The 18,372-nt window shown below is 50.1% G+C and overlaps 7 protein-coding genes across 7 annotated transcripts; 2 read left to right on the top strand and 5 right to left on the bottom strand.

The window, feature by feature from the left end:
- Positions 1–118: 118 nt before the first annotated feature.
- Positions 119–586, bottom strand: MYCFIDRAFT_78234 (uncharacterized protein; the record flags this gene model as incomplete). The annotated part of the gene is made up of 2 exons (XM_007930766.1): positions 119–193; positions 248–586. 2 exons carry the CDS (start codon positions 584–586, stop codon positions 119–121), a joined length of 414 nt encoding a protein of 137 aa, XP_007928957.1.
- A 1,041-nt stretch (positions 587–1,627) lies between these two features.
- Positions 1,628–2,032, bottom strand: MYCFIDRAFT_31574 (uncharacterized protein; the record flags this gene model as incomplete). The annotated part of the gene is made up of 1 exon (XM_007930595.1): positions 1,628–2,032. A coding segment is annotated over one exon (405 nt), but the record flags the coding sequence as incomplete, so codon positions are not given.
- Positions 2,033–3,544: 1,512 nt separating this feature from the next.
- On the top strand, positions 3,545–6,605 carry MYCFIDRAFT_95252 (uncharacterized protein; the record flags this gene model as incomplete). The annotated part of the gene is made up of 2 exons (XM_007931240.1): positions 3,545–5,824; positions 5,877–6,605. Coding segments are annotated over 2 exons (3,009 nt in total), but the record flags the coding sequence as incomplete, so codon positions are not given.
- Positions 6,606–6,696: 91 nt separating this feature from the next.
- MYCFIDRAFT_78231 (uncharacterized protein) lies at positions 6,697–9,260 on the bottom strand (the record flags this gene model as incomplete). Its single annotated transcript, XM_007930765.1, has 6 exons — positions 6,697–7,062; positions 7,120–7,328; positions 7,379–7,432; positions 7,487–7,664; positions 7,719–8,942; positions 8,997–9,260. 6 exons carry the CDS (start codon positions 9,258–9,260, stop codon positions 6,697–6,699), a joined length of 2,295 nt encoding a protein of 764 aa, XP_007928956.1.
- Positions 9,261–9,800: 540 nt separating this feature from the next.
- Positions 9,801–10,967, bottom strand: MYCFIDRAFT_78230 (uncharacterized protein; the record flags this gene model as incomplete). Its single annotated transcript, XM_007930764.1, has 4 exons — positions 9,801–9,906; positions 10,031–10,109; positions 10,280–10,737; positions 10,957–10,967. 4 exons carry the CDS (start codon positions 10,965–10,967, stop codon positions 9,801–9,803), a joined length of 654 nt encoding a protein of 217 aa, XP_007928955.1.
- Positions 10,968–15,126: 4,159 nt separating this feature from the next.
- Positions 15,127–16,467, top strand: MYCFIDRAFT_216252 (uncharacterized protein; the record flags this gene model as incomplete). The annotated part of the gene is made up of 1 exon (XM_007931239.1): positions 15,127–16,467. One exon carries the CDS (start codon positions 15,127–15,129, stop codon positions 15,925–15,927), a length of 801 nt encoding a protein of 266 aa, XP_007929430.1. The 3' UTR covers positions 15,928–16,467.
- On the bottom strand, positions 15,580–16,753 carry MYCFIDRAFT_208611 (uncharacterized protein; the record flags this gene model as incomplete). The annotated part of the gene is made up of 4 exons (XM_007931238.1): positions 15,580–16,156; positions 16,197–16,506; positions 16,552–16,664; positions 16,708–16,753. The coding sequence occupies 4 exons, from the start codon at positions 16,751–16,753 to the stop codon at positions 15,912–15,914; spliced, it is 714 nt and encodes a 237-aa protein (XP_007929429.1). The 3' UTR covers positions 15,580–15,911.
- Positions 16,754–18,372: the final 1,619 nt, after the last annotated feature.

Raw genomic sequence — 18,372 nt, 5'->3', positions numbered from 1 at the left:
CACAGGACTCCCGTGTCTTGCCATCGTCGTGGCAATACGCACCGTGTCGCGCGAAGCCCAACCAGGACCCAAAAGACCCCGATTGGATGCAAACACCCACTCAATGCCACGACGCGAATCAGGCCTGCTCCCTCTTGACCTTGCTTTCATCGGTGTCGTCGATGGACTCCTTCTTCTCGACTCCGACCTTCTTCTCGACGAATCAGTCAGTATCGGCATGCGACCAGCTTCCTGCTTACAGACTTACATCTCCACCCTTGCTGTCCAGCATGGCCACATACTCCTTGACCCGCTCGCGTGTCACCTCTGGCAGGTCTTCCTTTACGTCTTGCTTCCACTTCTCCACTTCCGCACCATCCACGGCCTGGTCCAGCATGCGGTAAGCGCACGCCAAGTGCCAGAGGCATTTATTATGGACGACGAAGAGCTTGCCAAGGTCGGTCTGCTGGATGTTACGCTGGAGGACGGTGCGGTTGAGAAGTGCGACGTGGTTTGCGAGATAGTTGATCCCGGCTTGTGCTCTGAGTGCCCTGTCTTGGAGCTCGCGGCTCATGTCGATCAACTCTTCCATTTTGTCTGGTGTCATGGTGGAGAGGTGGAGAGGTTTAGTGACTTGATGGGAAGCTGAAGATGGACGAAAGTGAAAAGATGGGATGCGAGGTTAAAGAACTAGAGCTGGATTCGCGTTTGCTGATGACGCGGTCAAACGCTACTGAGGCGGTCAAACGACAGATGCAGGGAGCCGTGAAACTTCCGACATACCATCGTGGAGCACTGCATTGCTGTAGGACTGTCAATCCTTGGTCGTGATCATCTACACACCATTAAACTCGACAAAATTCAAAGCGGATTCCAGGCCATCCATACTAGCCTCATCCAGTTTGTGCAATTCGCTCGCAAAATGCTGAAGCCTCTTCTCAGATTAATTACCCGGGAATGAATCTACACCCTCACCAAAGCACGGATGGAGCTCGTTAGGCTGATACCCGAATGATCCGTACCCAATGAGTATACATGAACACCTCAAGATTAACGCCCACCGGATCCCAGCACGGAATATCGGGGACGCAGCCAGCGAGCCGACTTCATGCCAAGAGACATTCGAAGAAACCATGTGCTTGACGAGGGTATGCTGTCTGCTCAAGTCGATACCCGTTTCCCGTTGCGCATTGCGGAGAATCAGGCTGAACCGCGAAAGTCATAATATGGTAGCATTGCTACATATCTGTGCTTGAGCTTCTTCAGTGCCACAGTACTGAATTCGAATCAAGTTGCAATTCAATTTCCACTGACTATTTGAGCTGTCGCACGATATATTATAGGGATGTCGACATTTTCGGAGCTGGGGTAGCAGGTCTTTTCACAGCCTTGGTACTGGCACAGTGTTTCTCAACACTGAATCCGTATCAGCTGGTTTCCTCTTGTGCTGGAGGACCTGGAGAAGGCTGGAATTTTTGAAGAATGAAGTCATTGCTGCTGGTGAGAAGAGAGGTCATGGGCAATGCAGATGTCAAGAGTCACGCCGATGTACATGTACTTCCCTCATTGATCGCCATAAGCAAAGCTACCTCGCAATCGAAATCCAAAGCTCCTCATTCATCACCTTCTCGACAATTCCCCAATCCCATCAATTACTCCTAAAATAAGCACACCCCACAATCACCCCCAACCCAACCTCGTTTTCAAAACCCTCCACATCAAACCTCATACGCTTCATCGCCGAAAGCTTCCCTCCATTCGGCGGCGCATACTTCCTCCCATCAAAATTCTCTGGCTGCTCGTACAGAAAGAAGCAATACCGATGAGGACCGCTGAGAGGCGGTGGAGCAGGTCCGATGTAATCTGCGACAAAAGGCTCGTTTGTGGTGAGGACGTTGTCGGCAGAGGCTTTGAGGCCGGGTTGGATCCAGTGCAGAATTGGGCCGAGGATGGGGATGTTCACGAATAGTGCGTCGAGGTCGAGGGCTATGATGAGGTATGTTTTATCGGGTTTGGATAAGGGGAAGATTAGGTGTGGTGCGGTTCGGGCTTCTTTTGGAGATGTTAGTGTTTGTTTGATCGGGAAGAGGGGGTGGCATTTCTCTCACTGGATTTCGGAACGTAGGCGGCATGTTTGATGGTTTCGTTGTCGAAACGCACTGTCAGTTCTTCGCCGGTTGAGGCCTGGACGGCGGTGAAGGCGCTCTGGTTGGTTGGCATGATGCTGATTCCGCGGAGGAGGAAGTTGAAGTAAGCCTCGATTGACGACGGAGACTTTTTCGAGGATTATATCGGCTACGAGAGTCGTTGCGATGTCTTTGTCATCCTGATCCTCCTGCATTATATCCGCAGCAGTGTCCGACCCCAAGGATGGCGCGATCCTAATGCAGTAATGGGGTCGCTACCGAAAGTGGTCTGAAATGCTCTGAATGAAGTCGCTTGCTTCAAGGACACTATTGCACTGAATGCATAGACGAAAGAGGCTGGCGAGTTGAAGAGGCCTTGGCACCAGGTCGATGCCGTAGTGTCACCGACGCCTGTCGAAAATTTCTATTGTCGCCCACATTCAGCAAGACCTGGAGCTGTATACATACATACATACGTACTTGCAGTCGTCACTGGCATCCAATCAAAGCTATCCGTCATCGTCTAGTGGCTAGGATGCAACGCTCTCATTGCGAAGAACCGTTGAGGCCGGGGTGTAAGTCGACGATTGAGGCGCAATCATGAGAGAAGCGAGTGCTAATGTGGCTGTAGTCAATTCCCCGTGACGGAAATTCTTTTTGCTATTGTACTGGCGTCTGGAGAGCGAACCCTTATACGGAAGCGAACTTTCATTTTGTTCGGAGGCATAGCTGGAAGCACCTATCTTCTGCTTTCTCTCTTGGAGCCGCCTTCGACATGAGGCTGTTCGAAGTCACAGATATGTCCGGAAACGGTCCTTTTTTTCATTATGCATAGTCTCGCTCGGGTGTTGGTGCATTGTCGTTCGTTCGTACTGTATATCATCCACGTTCGGCTGGTGATCACATGCAACCAAGATTCGAACCCACTAAGCTTCCAAGGAATTAGAATAGCCTTTTGGCAAGGTTCCAGATCGCGTCGGCTGGCAGAAAGGCAGCAATCAAGGCCGACAGTCCGTGGACAGTGTTCCAGATGCACTCACCCGCATTCCTGCGCCTCGAGATGACCGTGTTCCGCAGAGCAAGAGCTTCTGGGCAGTGCAGTGCGACAGCCCCGTGCTGGTCGGCGGACGCGGACGGGGATGGATGCTGCATACGCCTTTCTGAAAGAGCACGACGCGCAATGGCTCTCCGACACACTGAACGCGCGCGCACGATATCTACAGCAAGAGCAAGAGCAAGAGCAAGAGCAGAGGCGCCCTCACACGCGTGAGCATGAACACACCGTGGCTGCAGACCCGGGCATACCGCTATGGCAGCACCAGATATCGCACGGCCCCAGCGCGCCTGCTGGACCGTTCGATGTCACGGCCGACGATGTGGGCAACAGTGGCATCCTCACCGACCACATCAAGCTGTTGCGCGCATTTGACTGGGCCAAGACCGACTTGGGCCCAATGCCAGGATGGAGCGCAGAATTGAGGCGCATGGCCAATGTGTGTCTGCTGGACAACAAGGCGTGCGTGCTGTGGTGGGGTCCCCAGCGCATCGCCGTATACAACGAGGCATATTCCCACGTCGTGGCGCACAAGCATCCATCGGCGCTGGGCAAGACTGTGGAGCAGATATGGCCGGAGCTGGTCGATTTGCCGTATGGAAGAAGCTTCGATCTCGCAGACACCACCGGAGCCGCATCGTATGGAGAGCGGAAACCATTTTACGTCGACCGAGCTGGGTATCTGGAAGAGGTTTGGGCATCATGGGTCAATATCCCCATCCCGGGCCCCACTGGCAATCTAGGTGTCTTCAACACCGTCACCGATGTCACGCAGGAAGTCGTTTACACCAGAAGAATAGCGACTCTACAGACGCTCGACCAGCACACCGCCAACGTGGACACCGTTTCGTCGTACTGGACTGCAGTCTTGCGAGGTCTGGGCAAGAACGATCGAGAAGTGCCATTCGCAGCCTTGTACGGACCCGTCGGACATGATGCACGACGAGCTTCCGTGCAGTCGACATCGACCTCACAAGACGCCGATGCGGGGTCTGTCTCCGACCACAATTCCATCTTTTCAGGCACAGAGTGGACGATGGAAGGCGTGATCGGCGTGCGACCGCCTCCCCACCTCCATGGCTTACCTCAAAGGGTCGACCTCGATTCTGGCTGCGAGATACTGTCGCCGCTGTTCAGAGAGTGTATGGAGTCCCAGAAATTGATCCTGCTCAGCATCGCCGACGGAACCATGTGTCCCGTCCTTCAAGAAGCCGCCAAGTCGCGCGCGTTCGATGGGGACCAATGCAGAAACGCAGTCATCATGCCCATCTGGTCGAAGTATCAAGAGCACCGGTCTGGCTTTCTCATACTGGGACTGAATACGAGGCGAGAATACAATGCTGCATATCAACAATTCATTCGACTGCTGCATCAGCAATTGACCACCTCACTTTCTACCTTGGTCATGGCAGAGGACGAAGCCCGACGGAATCGCGTGGCAGCCAGACTTGCTGCTCGTGATCGCATTCGTCTTGTGGAGTCTCTCGCGAAGAGCCAGCAGGTAGCCGAGCATAGCGAAACTCGTTTCCGAAGCATGGCAGACTTGGCACCTATCGGTATTTTCGAGTTTGACACCAAGGGTAGCCTGCTGTACGCGAATCAACGCTTCCTCGAGATGACGAACTGCGCTATCGACAAGGCGCCAGACATACCATCGCTGAACCTGGCACTTCACGAAGACGACCGGGCATATTCTTTGCAGCAATGGAGCAAGCTGTTGTCTGGAGAGCAGGTATCATTCGAGGCAAGACTGAACAGACCGTTCATAACTGATGAGGTATACGGTGGAGAACGCATGACGGGTGAGACCTGGGTGCTCACCGCTGCATATGCCATGCGTGACGATAATGACGGGCCTCACGGCGATGGAGTGAAGGGTGTGTTTGGATGTCTTGTCGACATTAGCCGACAGAAATGGATGGAGGGCTTCCAAGAACGACAGGTGAAGGAACAGCTCGAACGACGACGACAGCAGGAGAACTTTATGGACTCGACGAATCACGAAGCAAGAAACCCACTCGCAGCGATCACGTTATGCGCCGACGACGTGTACACGACAGTAAACCGCCTTCTCTCACAATCAGCGAATGGGCAGCTCACGCTGGATCGTGATAATGCCATAGCTATCCTGGAGAGTGTCGAGACCATCATGACTTGCGCAAAGCACCAGAAGCGCATCATAGACGATGTGTTGACGATCAGTAAACTTGACAGCCAGATGCTAACAGTAAATCCTGCGCCGATGAGACCTACAGATGTGGTCACACAGGCGCTCAAGATGTTCAAGGGCGAGCTCCAACGAAGCGATGTGGAGATGCAGTATTCGATCGGATCCTCATATCAGGCCTGCGAGGTCAATTGGGTCCTGCTCGATTCTACTCGCTTCCTTCAGATCCTGGTCAACCTTCTCACAAACGCGATCAAGTTCACGAAACACGAGAGTTCGCGAAAGGTGGTGGTGCGACTAAATGCAAGCCCTGTGCGGCCGACGGATGCAGATTGTGGTGTGCGCTTTGCACCGACGACGTCGAGAATGACCTCGGTGTCGTCGGAAGAGGACTGCGTATATTTGTGCATCACCATCAAAGACACGGGACCTGGCATCGTTGAAGAAGAATTGCAGAATCTGTTCCAGCGATTCCAGCAAGCCTCGCCGAAGACATATGTAAGGACGGGAACATTTCTGACCTGATCCTCTTACTAACTCTTTCCTGCAGGCACAGTATGGAGGTTCAGGTCTGGGCTTGTGGATCTCAAAGGAGCTCTGTGCGAAGCTGGGCGGCCAGATTGGTGTTGCTTCTAACACCGCAGGCTTCCTCCAACCCAGTCAAGAGAGCGGCTGCACATTCTGCTTCTACGTACAAGCACCTCGCTGTGCCGCACCGCGACCCGAACGACCAGCCCCACAACGACAGTCTCCTGGAGATGACTCTCCTAAAGCCATCGATGCGAATGGAATCTCGATGTTGGACGAGGGCATTGCCGCAATTCAAGCGCACCTCGAATCACCTCCCACTTCCGCGAAAGATGAAATCATGGTCGACCAGCCGAAAGTGTCCTCGGATGCCACAGACATGAACGTGCTCATTGTAGAAGACAATCTCGTCAACCAGCGCGTCATGCGCAAACAACTCACTCGAGCCGGCTTCCGAGTAACAGTCGCGAATCACGGTAGGGAAGCGCTCGACTGTCTACATCCTGCCGGCACCAATCCAGCCAAAATCGGAGTCGTGTTGATGGACATCGAAATGCCGGTGATGGGAGGACTGGAATGTACTCGCATCATTCGACTACGAGAACGGGAATCACAACGGACATCTCGAATGCCCATCTTAGGCGTGACGGCGAACGCACGAGCAGAGCAGCAGGCCGAAGCTATAGACGCGGGTATGGATCGAGTGGTGACAAAACCTTTCCACATGTCGGAATTATTACCTGCCATAGAGCTTCTGAGGAGGAATACTGCATAGCACATCATGTTTGATGATGATTTGATAGATGAATAGATGGATGACGGCTACATCCCGTCCTACTAACTTAGTCCCCCGTAGGACAAAAATCATAATTCCCATTGATATTATTTCCCCACCATTGCGGGAACGGATGGGATTTCCCTCCAGCTCCGAAGACCGCGAAGGATAAGATGAACAAGCAGGAAAAGACCGCTCCATCCATGGCTCCGGTGATGATGTAAGAGTAATCTCGGAAAATCCTGGGTCGGTAGTTTCGGAGGAAGTATTGGACGTACAAGCCCGCGAGGATTTGGCTGAAAATCACGCAGGTTTGCGATTGGTTGTAGGGAATGAATCCGGCGAACTGGATGAGTTGGGGGAGATTGAGGTCGTAGGTGGAGAGGCGGCCGACTTTGGGGACGAACTTTGCAACGATACACGTCAGTGGGATCTGAAAAAGTCGAGGATGTGATTCACTCACGTGGGCAAAAATTCTATGGATAATCACCGCTCCTGAACCGATCGCTATGCCGACGGGAACCATGTAGTATTCTGCGCCGACTTTGTAGAGGTATCGGGCTAGAGCCCAGCCTGTAGCGTTGGTGTTGTAGGCTTGGAAATGGGCGCCGGACCAGGAGGAGTTGCCGTTGCTGTCGCGGAGGAGGTCGGCGTTGGAGTTTACGATGGAGATCATGACGACGTAGTTGATGAAGCCGCCTAGAGGAGACATGAGTGAGGAGTTGGTGATTGTTAGGAGGGTTGCATACCGAAGATGGTGCCCCAGCATTGGGTCAAGAACATGACGCGAGGTGGAATCTTGACTGCGGAGGTATCAGCGGGTGAAGGTGGAGTTCGTTTGGAGTGATCTGGCTTACGATAGTCGCCCATCTTCAAATCCGATGATAGTTGTATAGTGCAGGAGACAACGTTATGTGACCAAGCGGCGAAGTACATGTTGCCGACGGGACGTTCAGGAATCAGCAGACCGGCCACCATCTTGGACATGTTGTTCGTCGCTATGCCGTTGCCGTAACGTGAATAGAGGATGTTGCTCTGGAAATAGTTGTCAGCAAGAGGAGCAGAAGACTGGGACTGGTTCTATCTCACGAAAGGTGCCATGATTGATCCAATGATCAATGCTACCACATACGCCCAGACGGGTAAAGTGATGTCCTCCTTGATGACGACGATGAGTCCCAATACAAAGCTGATGATCAAAGTAATTACGAACCACCACCATGGCGTTTCTCTGTAGTTCTTGTTCATATGGGCGTGATGGGGATCGTTGTACTCGCTCTTGCGACTTGACTTGTATGCCCTCCATGCATCGCCGCCCCAGAACAGGGCGACATGTGTGATGAGAGCACCAATGGCAGCGTTGCCGATCAACAATCCATAAGCAAAAGTACCGGCAAGCTTGGGAAGGCCGTACTTCGCAAGCTCCTCGTGGTTCAGTGATCCGCCTGCGAAAAGTTTGGTGATGGGATACTTGGAGCCATCCGGCAGAAGCTGCTTCGTAGACATGAATGGCAAAGACCTTGCACCCCATGCACCTGTGTAGTAGATCGCGACCATGGCGATAAAGCAGACGAAATATCCGAAGGCCATGTGAAGCTGGAGCGTAAGTGGAAGCGACGTCTGGAAAGAGGTGATGTATTGCCAGTCGAATGAAAGTGCAAACAGCCCGAGACCTTCGTTGTTCGTGGCTCCTCCGAACAGATTCGTGAGCGTCTTGGCCTTTGAACCTTTCGCGTTCTTGGATGCGAGGCAGGGTATGGAGACAGAGTTGAGCCACGGCCAGACATATGCTGGGAAAAATTCGAAGAAGAACATGCCACCAAAGCAGTACCAGAACCAGCGAAGGGGCTTTGAATTCCTCACAGACTGCCAGTGTAGCCCCTGAAGCGTCTTCACTGTTGGCAAGCAGCTCCAGTAGACGGCTTCCACATGCCAGACTGTTATTGGCTGAAGCAAGCCACAAAGTCCGTAGCCGAACAGACCAAGCGAGATCGTGGTGCATATCACAGTTGTGGCCGTCAACGGCATGTCGTAGAAGAGTTTCTGCGCTGCGAAGACTTCCACGCTGGCACAAGCGGCTGATGCGGAAGTCGCTGTGATTGAGCATATCGCGTGCTCTTTCAGCGTCCAAGGTCCAGGGTTGATGAACGATGCGATTGAGATCCAGAGTGGAGGTTTCCCGGGCAAGTTCTTGCTTTGCCATCGAGCCAGATGAAGATCGCCTCGCGGGAATGCGAACGCCCATCCAATCCCCAGAAAATATGCAATGAGGACGATGAAAGTGCCCTGGATGGACACCACGGTCGGCTTGAACTATTCTCATTGTCAGCATCATGGTCGCTGCTCTCCTTGGCAGCAGAAACACACGAGATAGATCTGATTCATCACAGCTTGAAAAGCGGCGAGCCCTGTGGCCAGAAAGAGTGATCGGAACGTGAGGGCTGGATCTCTGTCGTCGCGCATGGGCAGGAGATACGCGGCGGCATCTTCTCCAGTGATGATGATGACATCTTCGTCGACGAATTCGTTGCCGAGATTTAGGGACTCTGAGCTTGCTGCGCCTGGGGAGATCTTTTCGTCTACGCTCGATATGTTCTCATTCGCAGGATGATTCTTGTCGACCGTCGCCATACCTCAAATGCTGTGGCAGAAAGCAACGTCGAGAGAACTCAATTTTCGGGCGGCGAGAGCTTTTGCTACGTCCTCGGGGCAATGGCTTCCATGTCGCTCACTGCATGGTTGCGATGCTACTTTCGTTATCTCCCAGTCCCAGCAGCCACGAAGTGTTATATTCTACCGTTACAATGGTCCCGCCTTGCGTGCCCTATCGTAGACGCCCGCTTTATCGCAATACTGGCTCTGAAAGGCGTGCTGGACGCCGGGACGTCCGAAGTATCTTGCTGAAGTATCTTGCTCCCTGGAAGCACATGGCTGGGCTTGTAACTGCCGAGGAGCTTCGCATCTTTGTCGCGTGGCAACCAGCTATGGCAAGCCAGCGAAGCTCAAGAACAATCTCGGAGAAGCATTCTGCCAGTCTGCCACTGTGCTTCTTGTGCAGGCCTGCGAGCCTAGGCCTGCATGTTGCTATTTGTGGCGATATCGCCGAGCGCAACACAGAATGCGAAAGGTTTCGCTTGCAATCTTGCTGTATCGCTATTGCTATTCATGCTCTTAGGCTTTCGTATAGTCGCTCAGGCGGGCCGGGCGGCCTGGTTCTATCAGTCCAGGGGTGTCCCGCATTCTGGTGACGAGATACGTGCCGGACCATTGCACGTACCTAGAAGGTGAGCAGAGTAGTCTGTACATGTGGTAAGCAGGCAAGTGGGAGCACTCCTAGTTCATATATAGTCACGAGAGACACGGAGTTCGGAGTTCAAGGGTATAGCAGGCTATGAGCTTACTTGCTGCAAGATCCATCCTTTTCATCCTCTCCATATCCACCTTCGTCTTCTGAGACCTCTCCTAGCATTTCAGCAAGGGCTGGATCAAGAACGCCGCAGTTCACTACTGGATTGTGCCTCAATCGAAGAGAGATGCTTCTCTCCCCCGCCGCCTCTTACGCGGCCAAAGCAGCTTGCTTTTGCTCTGTAAGACGACAAAAATTAATGCACTGGACCAAACAATATGTTGCAATGGGCTCGACAACTTACTCTCTTGTCTTGCCTTCATTCTGCTCTTCTTCTCTTCCCGGCTGTCCTTGTATTGCTGCGCTTGTCTTTGCAATGCCTTGACGTCCAACTTTTCGGTACCTGCTGCTTTTGAGCCAGGCTCATTGATTTCCATCGTACCACTTAGCAGCTTGAGTCCCGTTTCGAACGACTTCCAGTCTTCGCCTCCAAGCGGCCCAGTCTTTTGCCTTTGCTTCATGCGAAGTACCGTCAGGTGCAGCTCGCGCATGAATTCGAGGACGTCGTCGCTGAATTGGGCACTCAGATCGTGAGATACCGTAGGGCGTAGAGGGCTCTGGTTGACGCGCTGAAGCGCCGCGCGCACATTGCCCAAAGCTTCCTGCTTTGTCACATCTTCTTTGTTCCGCGGTCGACCAGGAGCGGCGGCAGCTGGTGTGTTGTTGTTCGCGCGACTTCGGATTTCGAATGTCGTGTGAGCGCTACGCAGTGCAGTGCTCAGGTTGTAGAAGGTTGTAGAAGTCGGCGTTGGGGAAGTCCTCTTGATCGACTTGATCCGCCATGGTAATGGCTTGATTCGGCTTCGCCGGCTTGGCAGGTCTGAACGGAGACAGTGCTTATCGTTGTCCTTGTATTTGTCGTCGTTCAGTTCAATACGCGAGTTGCCAAGACCAAGACCGTACCTGCCAAGTTAGGCGAACCTCACATGCATGCAGGGTCGAGCTGCAGCTGGCGCCTTCCGTATATTTTGGATGCTTCACCGCCACACACACAAAGCTATGTATCTTTTCATTCTATCCGGGGTTGCGTCAGCCCACTTCACCCCTCGCCCTAGCTCGGGGATTTAAGCCATGCGTAAAATCGCTTTTTCTTAGTAGGCTATACGTAAAACTCGATAATAGTAATGTTATAGGGCACATATAGTAGGAAACTGAATATAAGTGCAATAAGGGTTAAGAAGCAGTAGATTTCCGGCATATTGGCGACTAAATTGCGACCGTAGGCGGTTAGAATAGACCAAAAGTCGGCCTCCGCGTATACCTCGCGTTAACTATATAGTCAATTACTTTACTAGTCGGCCTATATGTCTATTATGTAACTGCTACCTCTTCTTGCTAAGTGAATAGTTAACTGCTGTATCTACTGTCTACCTCTTCTAATTTAATAGGGTTGTTCTTGCTACTAGCGACCGCGCCTTTATAACGGTTCGATTTCTTCGGAGCGTAGTAGAAATAGCGCTTGCTTTAGACGGACTCGTAGCGGCGGCGAGGAGGTACTAAATAAGGCTATATTACAGTATATACAGTATCTTTATTAAGCAGCGCCTCGTCTTGTTATAACTAGTCCGATCGAGTATTAGGCTCTTACGCGAATAGGCTATTTAGCAGTCGCCTCGGCTTAACGGTCTATACTAGAATATCGCCTTCTTCGTAGTCGTAAGTGCGAGTCGGCAGTAGTAGTATCCTTGTCTAGCTCTAATAGTAGCTAACGTCGCCGCTATTAGTTATATTAGTGCCGCGCTTGTAGCTATTAAGAATAGTCGCATATAGATCGCCGGTCTTCTTTAAGGTATTGTTGTCGGCAGTAAGAAGCCGCCTATCGAAGACACGCCGTAGCGGCTTATCGATAGACTAAAGCTCGACGTCTGTCTACTTAGTCTTACTATTGTTATTAAATACGATACGGAAGGCCTTACTGCACTTAAGCCGATATAAGCGTACCCTCTCGACGGCATTCTGTACCTCTTATAGCATCTTGCGGCGGTTATTATTAGCTAGGTTCTTGTCTTGTTATATAACTTGTAAGCGCAATTCATTCGCCTTAATAGCACCTACCCTTATAAGCCGATTAGCCTACTCCTTCTGTCGCTTCTTTGCTCGCTTAATAATGCTCGTAGACTAGTATTTACGCTTGTATTCCTCGCCTTTACAAATAGCCGCGTTAACTAAGATAGTATAGGCCTCTTCTACTTGCTTCGTAGATAACGAGGAAAATAGGTTAAATAATAGCAATATAGGATCGATACCCTACGGGGCTAGTTTTAGATAAGAACGTCGGAAGTCCTTACGAGCTTATATAGCACTGCGAGACGCCTTAATCGTACGAGGGCTAGTCGTAGTATTAAGGAGCTATTGCGGCAGTTCGGGTATTAGTGTTCGCTAAGGTAGCGTAGGGGGTAACGATAGTATGCCCTAAGCAATTAAGTTTTCGAGATCCCCGAGGTAATAGCGACTATTAGCGTAAGCCTAGCCTTCTAGATCGATAATAGCGGGCTCTACGGAACGTTGTTGCTTAACCGATGCGATATACTCCTGCTAAGCGACCTCCGCTATTGCTAGCGATTCATTATAGCGGGCTTCTTCCTATGCTAATTCGCCCTCGATTGTTTGCTAGTTCTAGTTATAGTTAGTAGCTCTATACTAATCTCGAATATGCCTACAAGGGACCTCCCTATTAATTAGGAATATGCCTGTCTTCCGGAATGCTAACCTTATATTGTAAGAGGTAAACGTCTTACTACGAATAGCCGAGAGCGCCTCGATAAACTCAGGTATTCCGAATTCACTAATACTACGGTATGTAGCCTCTAAAACTGCTTACCTATGCCTTAGTTTATACACCTAGAACAGGACAACGTCTAAAGGCTGCATAAAATAAGAGGTATATAGTTGTAGGCCCTATAATTAAATATTATAGCGCTTTGCAAAGGCCGCAAACTCCTTAAAGCAATAGGAGCCGTAATTATCGTATAGGAGCACCCTCTATTCTTCTAGGTCTTTAGGCCTTGTCTTCCGCTTAAACTAACGGATATAGTGCATTGCAGTATCGTTAGTTATATAGCTAGACTCGTTAACAGTAATTAAGAAGTTGTCTTTGCCTAAGAACGAGGTATAGTTAGCAAGCGACGTTGCCTCGGCAGCGGACTCGGACTCGGAAGTAGCAATAGCAGTAGTAATAGACTTACCTTCCTTCGGCACCTAACGTTCTTAGACTATTATACCTTTAACAATTAACTAATAGTCTATTACCTTACCGAAGGCGTTAACGGTCTCGACGACAGTAATATACGTACGGTTGCTATTATACTCGGTCTAGGCGCGCCGCTTCGTATCTATTATAACGACATACTTATTGCTACTAATTCTAATCCGGAAGCTAGTTTCATCGAAATTCTACACATTCCGCGGCTTTATATTTAGTCGCTTAATTATCGCCTTAAAGCGGTTAAACTAGCTCCTTATCGCAGAAGGGTCGTAAGCCTCCTTCCGCTATACCTTAATTGGTTTAGACTTGACCTTGCTAAGTCTATAGCGCTTAAGAAAGCGGTCCGCCTAATCTACGCTAAATAGTAGTATTATATCCTTCGAGACCCCCTCTAGCAGCAGGCTTACTAGCATCTCTATCGCTACGATAACGATTAACGCTACCGGTAAGAACATGCCTATCGCGTCCCTCTCTCGATAATAATCCGCTAGCGCTAGCTCTTAAGAATGGTCTAGTTTAGTATTAGTCTACGGTCGACTAAATAGCGATCTACGGCCTCTTAACCGCTAGTAAATACGAGAATATAGGCTAGTTGCCTTCTTATCCTTATAAAGCGCTCGAATGCTAACCTTCTTGTCCGATTTAGCCTCTAATTCGTAATACCTCGAAACGACGCGTTCTACTACCCTCTCTGCCCTCTCTGTCTCGGTTAACCGCTCGGCACGCACCCTCTTTACCTTTTTGCCCTTTTTACGCCCTATACCGAGTTTTCTATATAATCCGTATAGTAGAAGAGAAGAAACAGGAGGAACACGAGGAATACACGCTTTAGAATGAGGTAGACGCGCCTGCTAAGGATTATATAAGGAAATGGCGATAATAAGGTCTATAGCTACTATATACTCGGATAAACTCGCTAATATAATATCTAGACTCGCGGTTTTATACCGCATATAACTAGACATCCGAATAGGACTAGAAACTACTACTTTATCGATATTTACGTATAGCCTACTAAGAAAAAGCGATTTTACGTATAGCTAGAATCCCCGCGATTAGCGGGCGTAAAGTGTGTAACGGAACCCTAGATACGCGCCGCGTAACGCAACGCAACACAATACAATATAATACAATATAATACAATATAGTTACTAGTATATATATAGAGGTTAGTATTAGTCCTTATCGTTATCCTTATCGTCTAGCACATTTCTATAAGCTACGTTAGTTATACTAGTCGTATAGTAGAAGAAATAGGGTAAAAGGAATATTATTCTAATAACGTACCTTTTTTATATCTATAGTCCGGATAGCTATAGGACTATTAGTCCGAATTGCCTTTTAGACTAAATCCTTCCTACGCCGCTTCGTCCTCGCTATTTCTTTTACTAGTATTTATAGATAGGGTTTTCGGATCGACTTAGGGTTCTCGACGCTTCGTAGACTTTACTACTATATACTATTTATATCTATATCTTATTAGTAATAGGCTATAGGAAGGAATATATAGAGCAAAATACTTAGTCTTTTAAGTTAGATCCGCTACCTTTACTAATCGCGAGCCTCTATCTTCCCGAGACCTAGAGAAAATTAGTATAGTTCGTCTTTATAGCCTCGAGGTACTCTTTATAGTTGCTATAATTAACGAGTTTCTATAATAGAGGTATATTAACGGAATCGGATTTAAATCGCATAAGATTAGTTTCGGAATAGATTAACGTTAGCAAAAGCCATTCCAGCAGGGGAAAGGAATAAGTCGAGCTTATTTTAGTCGACGCCGCGCACGAACCTTCTCGGCCCCATCCGATTGGTCAATCGGTGGTCAGCTCGGCGATTTTGGTGGTCAGGCCTTCTGTATTCCCGAGCTGATTTCGATCACTGAGAAGATGGCAGCGATGGCATCGAAGCCTCCACCCGGTCGTTCCAGCAAGAAACTTGAACCGCACCAAGAATGGATCACGGAGCGCCACCAAGCCAAGGCGACTGTGGACGAGATCATGGTCGAGCTCATGATCAAACACCATCTCAAGATTGGGCGCTCGACTCTGAAGAAGCAGATCGCACGATGGGGCTTGCGGGTGCGCCGGGCGAAATGGGAAGACTCGCAGGCTCTGCGTAGGCACGTCAAGCACTGTTTCGACCGACTGCAGTTGACCGATGAAGCGGCAAGACTGGACCTGCAGAAGCACGGCTACGACATCGCTCCGACTCGACTGGCCAAATTGCGCAAGGAAATGGGCATGTACAAGCGGACGGAGAAGGAACAGCGGCCGCTGCAGGAAGGTCAAGTGGAGGAGATCCTAAAGAAAGAATTCGAAGATCCGCGGGTCCGTGACATGTCTTTGAAGAAGCTGCACAAGTACCTGCATGCGAAGCACAACATCTGGGGCAGGGACAGATTGTATCACATTGCGAAGAAGCTTGACCCGGAAGGACCAGCTCGGAGGTTGAAGATTCAGATGAAAGAGACGAGAGCGAAGCAGAGGACGGCAGAGCTCCGAAGACAGCAAGGCGGTCAGGAGGAGGAGGATGAGGAAGAACTTCCGCGCGAGCCAGATGTGTCTCCACAGCAACCTGCTCAACCTGCTCAACCTGGACCAACATATCCGCTGACCAGCGATGCCGCTAACTACGATCCTGCCTTGATCTACAGCCAGCCTTATGGATATCATCAAGCCTTTTCCTGAGCCCGGCCTACATGTGACGAAAGCAATTCGCCTTTGACATCCTGCGCATCGTCCATCTCGACACCGGCATCACTAGCGAAACGCTCAACAGGCTCTTTTGGCCTTTCCCAGCCCAGCGTCTCTTGCATGATATTGGAGTCTGGCTCGAATGTCTGCTTACCCTCCTTCTCATGCATACCTGCATCAGCATCAAGCTCAGCACCATGATCATCGCTTTTGGGAGCTTCATCTTCCGGTGCAGATTGTCTTCGTTGGAAGGTAAGCAGCACGAGCATCAACAGTCCGCCCACGCACCCACTCGACCACGATCACCGCTACAGTACTTCTTTTCAGCATCAGCATTGGAGGAGTTGGTAGCAGCAGCACCGCCTGTGATTGCGGTGGACCGGGAGAAGCGATTGAGGAAGCCAGGCTGCTGGCGAGACTGGTCACGATGAATGAGTATGTTCCCGAGTGAGCTCGGACAGTGTAATCTGCATCCCTGGCGAGACAAGTAGTCACTCCATCTCTCAACCATTGCGGTACTTGTGGCCACTCCTGACTAGCGCATAATTTCTGTTCATCAAAGCACATCGAGTCCTACGAATTGCATGTGCATTCGCAAGGCCCAGGACAGTCTGTCACTGTGCCATAGCTTTTCGTGCACTCCTGCCGAAGAGAGTCGACTCGTTGCACGTATGACTGGAATGTGCTTTGCACCGAGCGTGTGCAGAGTCCAGTGTATGTTTCGAAATTGCCTCACCTTGGCAAGCATCACTAGCATCACTTCGTTTAGCTCACTGGCCTCAGCAGCACACCGCGTTGTCGTACAGAGCGTGTTCTCCATCCACTTCAATTGTGAGAAGCTAATGGATCTGTAAGGTTTGAAGTGCGGTCGATGGAGCATGCCACCACCAGCAATGAAAGTACGAGGGCGTTCCCATCGGTATCCCACATTGGAATCCGTCAATCATGCAAGCATACTGGCACCTATGCGTGCTCGCCATGTGAGGGATATGGAGTGGCAATCATATCTGCCAAGCACTCGGAGACTTGGCAGAGCGGTGGTCAACATGTCGCAGATAGTAGGACAGTCGCGTCGCGATAAATCTCACGCCGAGAGCGCACATCATGAACAAAGATACGGCATCTTGACATACTGTTCCTCTTCTTTCACAGTTCGTCTAACAGAAATCGCGTCGCGTTCTGTTTGGCGGGGCTCGCTTGTCGCGGCTGCCCCCGCATACTGTGGAACCCTTCCAACTTGTCAGTACGGTCCGCAGAGCCGCCTCCTCTCTTGAGCCGCACAGGGGTGGGCAATAGGGGCACTTTTACGTGGTTTTTATCGTGTTTCTTCCTAACTGTCGTCGTCGAATAGAGGATAATCGTGTGTTCGAGCCCCGTACGCGTATTCTAACCATTTCCGAGTGCTATACTACAATAATGCCGCTAAGAGAGACACGTACGACTGCTAGCAAGCCGCTAGTACGATTAGACGACGAGATAAATAACTCTACGCTAAAGAAGAAGGTAATCCGCACTCTCGAGAAGACTATTAGTCCGCCGCTAATAAGAAGGAATGCTAATACGGCTTAGTAGGCAAAGGGTAGCTCGAAGTCGAAGAGTAGGTCTTCCGCTAGCAAGAAGAGCAAAGCGACTACCGACCTAATCGTTAATCTACTAAGCAAGGAGACCGTAGCGGCGCCGGCAGAGGAGACTAGCGGTGTAGAACTACCAAAATCGGCTGTTTCTTCTTCCGCTTCGACCTCTATATCCTCCTCTTTTAATGCTACGTAGGAGGCGGCTACTACTACTAGCAGCTAAGCCGCTCTCGCTACAGGCAACGTTCCTATTACTTAACCTAGCTCTTTCTCGGACGAGACCTTCTATTATAAAGGACAGTAGACGCTGTTTAATATAACGAAGAAGGGCGCGGTACGGACGATAGCAACGAAGCTAGTAAAGTTCTTATCGGCGAACAAACAAGAGGCTTAGAACGTACATTCGTAGGCAGCGAAGATAGCGAAGTTGAACGGCTTAGCGGCAATTAATCGTATTGTTATCCGTGCTAGAGCGGACGGTTAGAAGACGGCTTTTACTAGCGATTAGCATTAAGCTAGAGATAATATTAATAGCGATAAGGTCTATAGCGAAGCGATAGAGACTAGCAAGGAATTAGCGCTTACCTCGCGGAAGAATGTCTTTATTAATATCGACTTTTCTTATCGAAGCCTAAAGCGATAGTAGTAGCTGTGCCTTTAGGCGCTAAGAAGTTAGTTAAACCGGCTTCTAATCTAACCTCAATTCAGCTTGCTAACGCCGGCGTTGTAACAGCTAAATTAGAGGCTTAGAAGCGGTAGGACTATTATATTATTAGAGACTTCTTATATAGTTGTAAAGACTGTCTAAATTATTATAAGGCTAGTAAGCATGCCTGCTTCCGCGATAAGGCCTTAAAGGACTATA

Source organism: Pseudocercospora fijiensis (assembly GCF_000340215.1).
Source record: "Pseudocercospora fijiensis CIRAD86 unplaced genomic scaffold MYCFIscaffold_7, whole genome shotgun sequence".
Taxonomy (NCBI): domain Eukaryota; kingdom Fungi; phylum Ascomycota; class Dothideomycetes; order Mycosphaerellales; family Mycosphaerellaceae; genus Pseudocercospora; species Pseudocercospora fijiensis.
The sequence above is the reverse complement of the archived record's forward strand: the minus strand, read 5'-3'. Positions and strand labels throughout refer to the sequence as shown.